The following is a 9,063-nucleotide window of genomic DNA, read 5'->3' on the forward strand; positions in this document are numbered from 1 at the left end:
GGGATCCTAGAGGGACATTGATCTCTAACTAGCTATGTTCTATATTCTAATGAGGTCTTGTGTGTCTGGGGTTTGCCCACTGGTCCTGGTGGATCCTGAGTGGTGTCAAGAGACTCCTATGCTAAGAATATGATGGGCAGAATTAATTTCACTTTTATCTCAGCTTCCAATGACATGCATATTCTCCTCAACCTAGAGAAGTCAGGAAGTGAAAATGCATTATACCTACCCTGGAATGCATTCAAGAAGTGTACTATTAGAAGGGACCAATTTGAGTGAGGAGGTTAATGTCTTCCACTATGCCCTGGAGCATTTGCCAACAAGCAGGGTCTCTTGCTGGTGGTGGCTAATGCAGGAGCAGAATGGGAGTTTGGGGAGCCTAGAGCCTGCAAGGAAGGTATAAAAGTTTTTTGGAATTCCAGATTAACTTACTCTCAGATTCCAGTAGAGCACTAGGGACTATATGTATGTATGTAATCCTTTCTTTTCGAGGATTTCCAGGATTTCATCAGGCCAGATTGCCATGGAACTTTCACTTTACCCCGATTTTGGAAAATTCTGATTTCATATGAAGAAGCATGTTTGGGACACATGATGCACATTTTGAACATTTCTCTAGGACAAATTAGGGTCATTTCAAATGCAAGTGCTCTCCTTGGCCCCCCCAACACACACATTTCTAAGTGCCTAGATCAGCATTTTGGTTTATTGAAAGAGTAAAAGAGAGGGAGACTGAGTTCTGCTTATTGTGAGCTATGTTTGGGTGAGTACATGACTGTAGTGTGATTGGCTTATTTTGCTGTTCGTTTATTGTGATTTGAAGCAGAGTCTGTTCCTCTTCAAGCTGATTTAACATACTTAAAAGAGTGGGGCTTGACTAAGTCACCCAGCCAGTTTAGAGATCTGAGATGAACACTAGTTGACCAGAGTGACAAAAGCTCACATAGAGAAGTTTATGGATTTAAATAGTAACAGAGAATATTTTATTTAAGTGGACAATATAAGAGAGAATGAATCAGAAAATAATTGCTGGGGCACCTGGGTGGCTCAGTTGTTAAGTGTCTGCCTTCAGCTCAGGTCATGATTCTAGGGTCCTGGGATGGAGCCCCTCGTCAGGCTCCCGGCTCCACAGGTAGCCTTCTTCTCCCTCCTTCATTCCCTCTGTTTGTGTTCCCTCTCTGCCTGTCTCTCTTTCTGTCAAAGAAATAAATAAAATCTTAAAAAAATAATTGCCAGAATCAAGGCATGCAATTTCTCTTTCTATCATCAGGCTATTATCTCCTAAATGTATGGACTGAAAAGTCAGAAGATATTCTACCTTAGATGGACGACTTAACACAGGAGGAAGGGAAAACTCTCCTCTCTTACTGACTAGTCTCAAGCTATGTGGGAAAATGGCTGATGTGTGTCTCCAACAATATAATTAGTGTCCCTTTGCTATTGTAGTGCTCTCTCACTTTAGAGGGCAGCACCTAGAACCAAAGGAAGTTTTCCTACAGGTGATGTTATGACTTCAAATATGGATGACAAATCCTAAGGATAACATTGGGGAATATTTTTTTGTGGAATGACCTACTCATGACAAGTTTTTGTTTTTTTTTTAAAGCTATGATTTTCCTTTTACAATATTTACCCTGTGAATGCATGATATGAATGGTACCTTATAATGAATGATCAGATATATTACTAAAAGAAGGATTTTTTTTTCTGCTTGTCAATAGACTGTAGAAGAATGACTAACACTTTTAAAATTACATTAATTCTTTATGAAAACTTGCAGCCACATGCACAGTCCTTTTCTGTAATTTAACATAAATATATTCAGAGATAAAAATTTACTTTTACTTAAGTGCAACAATTAGACATAAAATGTAATGCTTAAAATAGTAGAAAAATCCAGTCACTGCAATTATACTCTTTTATTTTATTTTTATTTTTTCTATTCTGAAAAAAAGTTTTTTGATTAAAGTATAGTTGACACAAAATGTTACATTAGTTTCAGGTATACAATCTAGTGATTCAACAACTCTATATGTTATGCTATGCTCTCCACAAGTATAGCAACGTCTGTCACCATACAACACTATTAAAATACCATTGATTGTATTTTCTATGCTATACCTTTCATTCCTGTGACTTATTCATGCCATAACTGGAAGCCTGTACCTGCCCTCCACCATTTGCCTACACTGTTTTATGTGTTTAATAAAATAAAGTTCTTCATTCTTTAGTCATGAAACTCTACAACATAGCTCATAGAATTGAAGAAATGTAAAGTCAATGATGGAGCATGCAAGAAACCAGACAGAAGTTCAGGAATTCATCCTGGAGGGCTTTCCTAATGTCCAGCACCTTGGGATGGTTCTCTTCATGGTGCATCTGTTGGCATACCTGACCTCCATCATGGGAAACATACTCATAATCACCATCACCTGGGTTGACCATCGTCTCCAGACACCCATGTACTTCTTCCTTAGCAGTTTCTCCTTTTTTGAATGCTGTTTTATAACCACTGTTATTCCAAAATTGCTGGCCATCTTTCTGTCAGGGAAGCAATCAATTTCCTTTTCTGCCTGCTTCACACAAGCCTTTGTCTTTCTTTTCCTGGGAACAACTGTTTTCTTCCTTATGGCTGTATTATCCCTCGATCGGTACTTGGCCATTTGCAAACCTCTGTATTACCCAGCCATCATGAACCCAAGGATGTGTTTCCTTCTAGTCATGGCCTGTTTAGCTTTGGGCTTTGTCCTCATGGTGGTTCCAGTTATAATGCTTTCCCAGTCATCCTTCTGTGGCCCCCATGTCATCCCTCACTTCTTCTGTGATTTTGGGCCCCTGGTTCATCTCTCTTGTTCTGATACCAGATCTACTGAATTGTTGGCCTTTGTCCTTGCTTTGGTTATCCTTTTGACATCTCTTATCATAACCATCATTGCATACAGCAACATAGTAGTGACAATTATGCGACTACCATCAGCCAAGGAGCAGCAGAAAGCTTTCTCTACCTGTTCCTCTCACCTCATGGTTCTCTTTCTGATGTATGGCAGCTGTGTGTTTATATATGTGAAACCAAAGCAAACGAACAGGCTGAACTCCAACAGAGAGGCTGCCCTTGTGAACACGGTGGTGACCCCATTGCTCAACCCTGTCATCTATACTCTGCGGAACAAGCAGGTCCACCAGGCTCTGAGGAATGCTCTGTCCAGGGTTAGATTGCAAAAATAGAACACGAGACTGTCAGAGGAGAATGCCTTTTCTCCATCGAATTCAATCTCCCTCCTATTTCTGGTATCTCCTATATAGACTTGCAAATGTGTTTTTAGAGGTTCTACTTGTTTATTCTTAGAATAGGGACCAATTTATCTTGTAATCCAATATACGCCCCTGCTTGAAAACTCTAACATTCTTTTTAATGTTGAATGAAATTTTCTTCTCAGATCTGTTCACTAGTTTTAGCTCAATAGAATTAAACAAATTTTAATGAGAAGCTTCATATACATGATTCTGTTTGATGCATGTGGAATCTCAAAGTTGGAAAGGTGTGTTTTCAAGTGTCTACTTGTGGTAAGTGCATGGAGATGAAAAATGAATTCACAAGAATTAAGATTATCAAATTGTTCAAGGATAGATGGAAATGGTCTCACTATAATGATTTTTGAAGGACATATATGTATATGTATCTGTCATGATATTAAAACATTACTCGAAATGACTCAATGCAATTGTTTTCAATGGTGCATAGTTTTTTTTTTTTTAACAATTTTATTTATTCATTTGACAGACAGAGATCACAAGTAGCAGAGAGGCAGGTAGAGAGAGATGGAGAAGCAGGCTCCCTGCTGAGCAGAGAGCCCGATGTCGGGCTCAATCCCAGGACCCTGGGATCATGACCTGAGCCAAAGGCAGAGGCTTTAGCCCACTGAGCCACTCAGGCGCCCTGGTGCACAGTTTTTATTTTTTTTAATTAATTTTTTATTTTTTATAAACATATATTTTTATCCCCAGGGGTACAGGTCTGTGAATCACCAGGTTTACACACTTCACAGCACTCACCAAAGCACATACCCTCCCCAATGTCCATAATCCCACCCCCTTCTCCCAAACCCCCTCCCCCCAGCAACCCTCAGTTTGTTTTGTGAGATTAAGAGTCACTTATGGTTTGTCTCCCTCCCAATCCCATCTTGTTTCATTTATCTTCTCCTACCCACTTAAGCCCCCATGTTGCATCACCACTTCCTCATATCAGGGAGATCATATGATAGTTGTCTTTCTCTGCTTGACTTATTTCGCTAAGCATGATACGCTCTAGTTCCATCCATGTTGTCGCAAATGGCAAGATTTCATTTCTTTTGATGGCTGCATAGTATTCCATTGTGTATATATACCACATCTTCTTGATCCATTCATCTGTTGATGGACATGCAGAAAAATGAAATTGGACCATTTCCTTACACCACACACAAAAATAGACTCAAAATGGATGAAGGACCTCAATGTGCGAAAGGAATCCATCAAAATCCTTGAGGAGAACACAGGCAGCAACCTCTTCGACCTCAGCCGCAGCAACATCTTCCTAGGAACAACGCCAAAGGCAAGGGAAGCAAGGGCAAAAATGAACTATTGGGATTTCATCAAGATCAAAAGCTTTTGCACAGCAAAGGAAACAGTTAACAAAATCAAAAGACAACTGACAGAATGGGAGAAGATATTTGCAAGCGACATATCAGATAAAGGACTAGTGTCCAGAATCTATAAAGAACTTAGCAAACTCAACACCCAAAGAACAAATAATCCAATCAAGAAATGGGCAGAGGAATAAATAAATAAATTAAAAAAAAAAAAAAAAAGAAATGGGCAGAGGACATGAACAGACATTTCTGCAAAGAAGACATCCAGATGGCCAACAGACATATGAAAAAGTGCTCCATATCACTCGGCATCAGGGAAATACAAATCAAAACCACAATGAGATATCACCTCACACCAGTCAGAATGGCTACAATCAACAAGTCAGGAAATGACAGATGCTGGCGAGGATGCGGAGAAAGGGGAACCGTCCTACACTGTTGGTGGGAATGCAAGCTGGTGCAGCCACTCTGGAAAACAGCATGGAGGTTCCTCAAAATGTTGAAAATAGAACTGCCCTATGACCCAGCAATTGCACTATTGGGTATTTACCCTAAAGATACAAACGTAGTGATCCAAAGGGGCACATGCATCCGAATGTTTATAGCAGCAATGTCCACAATAGCCAAACTATGGAAAGAACCTAGATGTCTACAGTTTTTATTTAAATAGAATATAAATCCTTATGATTCTAGTTCCCACAATAATGAAGACACATAAGTGTCTCTGGTTGAAATCAAAAGTTCCCACTGGTTTTACTGGTTTGCCAGGTTGATATCAGTACTAAAGACCTGATGACGAGTACCACAGGAAAGGAAGCATTATTAGTTCTAGGACAAGAAATTGAGTAGTTAAGATTGTCTCTCTACTATAGGAAATTTAAAGGAACTGGGATGAATCTATTCATAGGTAGAAAGGAGTCTAATGGTGGCTGTAGAGTCTTTCCAAATAAATCTATAAATAAGTATCTTTATTTGTGGAATGAGAAGTTTGATGTGATAATCTCTGAGTGACCATTGTTAGTACTAGTGTGAAATAACTCTATTGCTGCCAAACATGACATGGAGACACACTGTAACAGAAATAGAATTTGAGCCTAGAAGAGAGAACATGATAAGATGTTTTTGTTTGTTTATTTTAGTCCTTTTTAAAATTTTGAGTGTGTTCACACATGCCATTTTTTAAAACTTAAATTCAAGTTAGTTAACACATAGTGTATTATTAGTTTCAGGAGTAGACTTTAGTGATTCATCAGTTCACTATAACACCCAGTGCTCAGTACATCAAGTGCCCTCCTTAATGCCCATCATCCAATTACCCCATCCCCCACCCACCTCCCCTCCTGCAGTCCTCAGTTTTTTTCCCTGTAGTGAGAGTCTCTTATGGTTTGCCTCTCTCTCTTTCATGTGTTTGTTGGTCATGTATATGTCTTCCTTGGAAAATTGTTTATACAGGTCATGAATATTAAAATCAGATTATTTGAATTTTTTGGATGTTTAAGATTTTTTTTAAAAGATTTTATTTATTTATTTGACAGACAGAGATCACAAGTAGCAGAGGCAGGCAGAGAGAGAGAGAGAGAGAGAGAGAGAGAGGAGGAAGTAGGCTCCCTGCCGAGCAGAGAGCCCGATGCAGAACTCGATCCCAGGACCCTGAGATCATGACCTGAGCTGAAGGCAGAGGCTTAACCCACTAAGCCACCCAAGCACCCCTAAGGTTTTTTTTTTTTTTTAAATTTTGGATATTAACCCTTTATTAGGTATATTAGATAGGTATTTGTGAACATCTTCTACTCAGTAGGTTGCCTTTTTGTTGATGGTTTCCTTCATTGTGCAAATGATATTTTAGTGGAATAGTTAGTGGGATATTTTTGTGGGAGAATTACAACTGTAATTTAGTTATTCAAGATTTTCATAGGAAAGGATAGATTTGGACACAAAATACTGTAAGAAAAATCCTGGTACTGGTGTTTGTTGGCATGGGTTGCTTAATGGCTACTCTGATAGTTTGGTCTGATTATTCTGTGATTGCAAGGATAATAATTGACTGTGTTATGAATTCTGGCATGCAATTATGTAAGAATTTAAGAATATATTTTACTCCACTAACAGAACATTGTGCATATATAAAGATTTCCATGTATTTTTTTATGTAGGCTTATCTCTTTTTCTGACATTTGGGATATTCCCTTTGCTCAAGTTATCACATTGTCAATGATTTTTCCCCAGAATGAACAATGAATAGTGTGGTTCTTGGCAGCAGGGTCTCCCTATAGGAGTGTACATGGTGATGGAAACTGGTGATGGCAGTTGGGCTCTGGCCTGCGGGTGCACAGCTATGGGGGTGGCCTGAAGGTGAGCCCAGTGGTACAAGCTAGTGACAGGAGTCAGGGCCAAATCTGGGGCCACATACAGCTAATCCAAACTACATAAAGAACTGATACAAACCAATAATAAAAAACACAATCTAAATAAAATAATGGGCAAATGACTTGAATAGACATTTTTTTCCAAAGACATACAAATAGCCAATAGGTATATGAAAAGATTTTCAGCATCATTAATCATCAGATAAATACTCAAAACCATGAGATATTATCTCACACTTAGGTTAGAATGGCTATTATCCAAAAAATTAAAGGGTAAGAAGTATTGGTGAAGATGTGGAAAAAAGGGAACTTTTGTACGTTGTTGATGAGAATCTAAACTGATGCAGTCATTTTGGAAAATAATAAGGAAAACAATTTCCTCAAAGAATTAAAATAGGAAACAACCCAAGTGTCCATCTATAGATGAATGGAAAAAGAAGATGTGATATAAAAAAAGAAGAGGAAGATGTGATATATATATATATATATATATATATATATATATATCACATATGTAGAGAGATATATATCTCTCTCTATATGGCTATATATATATATCTCACATACCACAAATGTATATATATATACACATAATGGGATACTCAGCCACAAAAAAAGATTGAAATCTTGTCATTTGAGGCAGCAGGGATGAGGTAGGGGGTAGAATTTAGTGATTCATCAGTTGCATATAACACCCAGTGTTCATTACATCAAGTGCCCTCCTTAGTGCCCATCACCCAGTTATGGGGGAGGTATAATACTAAGTTAAATGAGTCATTCAAAGAAAGATAGATACCGTATGATTTCATTTATATGTGGAATTTAAGAAACAAAACAAATGAACAAAGAGACAAAAAACCAGACTTTTAAATATGGAGAACAAACTGGTGATTGCTGGTGCGGAGGTAGGTGGGGGGATTGGTGAAATAGATGACGGGGATTAAGAGTACATTTTCATGACAAGCACTGAGTGATGTATAGAATTATTGAATCACTATATTGTATACCTGAAACTAATATAACACTGTATAAAATTATATTTGACTAAAAAAACGGTTTAAAAGTTAGTTATAAAAAAGTAAAACTACCATACGATCCAACAGTCCTATTTCTGGATATATATCCAAAGAAGTTGAAGTGAAGATATTGAAGAGATATCTGTACTCCTACATCCACTGCAGCGTTATTCACTATAGCCAAGATACAGAAACAACACAAGTGTCCACTGATGGATGAATGGATAAAGAAAATGCGGTATATACATGATGGACTATTATTATTTATCTTTCTCTGACTTATTTCACTTTGCATAATGTCCTCTAGGACCATCCATGCTGTCAGAAATGTCAGGATTTCCTTCTTTCTCATGACTTAATAATAACACATTATTTACATATATACACATACACATATTGTGTTATATATAATGTGCGTGTATTATATATTTATTACATATACACAGTATATATGTATACATAATGTATAATGTATACATATTATATATAATGTAAGCATATATATGTGTTATACACACACACACATAATGTAATTTTTACCCATTCATCCACTGATGGCTGTTTTTATATATTGGCTATTGTGACTAATGCTGTGATAAACATGGTAGTGCAGATATCCTTCAATGTCCTGTTTTCATTTCCTTTGGATATATGATCGGAAGTAGAGTTTCTGGATCATATGGTAGCTCTATTTTTAATTTTTTGAGGAACCTCCATATTGTTTTCCATAGTGACTGAACCAATTTACAGAAAATGTGTTCAATTAAAAATGACTTACAAGACCAATGTGATAATATGGAGCATTTAAAATTCTCATGTATTGCTATTGAGGGCCTAAATCCAATTTGGGAACTGGTTTTGTGATTTCTTATAGTGCTAAGACCTATTCTATAATTAATTCAGTACTTTTACTCCAAGTCATATACTCAAGAGAAATGAATGCTGTCTTCAAAAAGACTTGTAGAAGAATATTCATAATGTCTTTATTCATAGTAGCCCTAAACTGGAAAGGACAAAAATGTCCTTCAGTGGGAGAATGGAAAAAGGTGATAT

At 37.4% G+C, this 9,063-nt stretch overlaps 1 protein-coding gene across 1 annotated transcript; it reads left to right on the plus strand.

Annotated features, from left to right (window-relative positions):
• Positions 1-2,283: 2,283 nt before the first annotated feature.
• Positions 2,284-3,225, plus strand: LOC116573124 (olfactory receptor 6C74-like). Its single transcript, XM_032312915.1, has one exon. It carries the CDS (start codon positions 2,284-2,286, stop codon positions 3,223-3,225), a length of 942 nt encoding a protein of 313 aa, XP_032168806.1.
• Positions 3,226-9,063: the final 5,838 nt, after the last annotated feature.

The sequence above is a fragment of the Mustela erminea genome, chromosome 14 (genome assembly GCF_009829155.1).
Source record: "Mustela erminea isolate mMusErm1 chromosome 14, mMusErm1.Pri, whole genome shotgun sequence".
Classification (NCBI taxonomy): domain Eukaryota; kingdom Metazoa; phylum Chordata; class Mammalia; order Carnivora; family Mustelidae; genus Mustela; species Mustela erminea.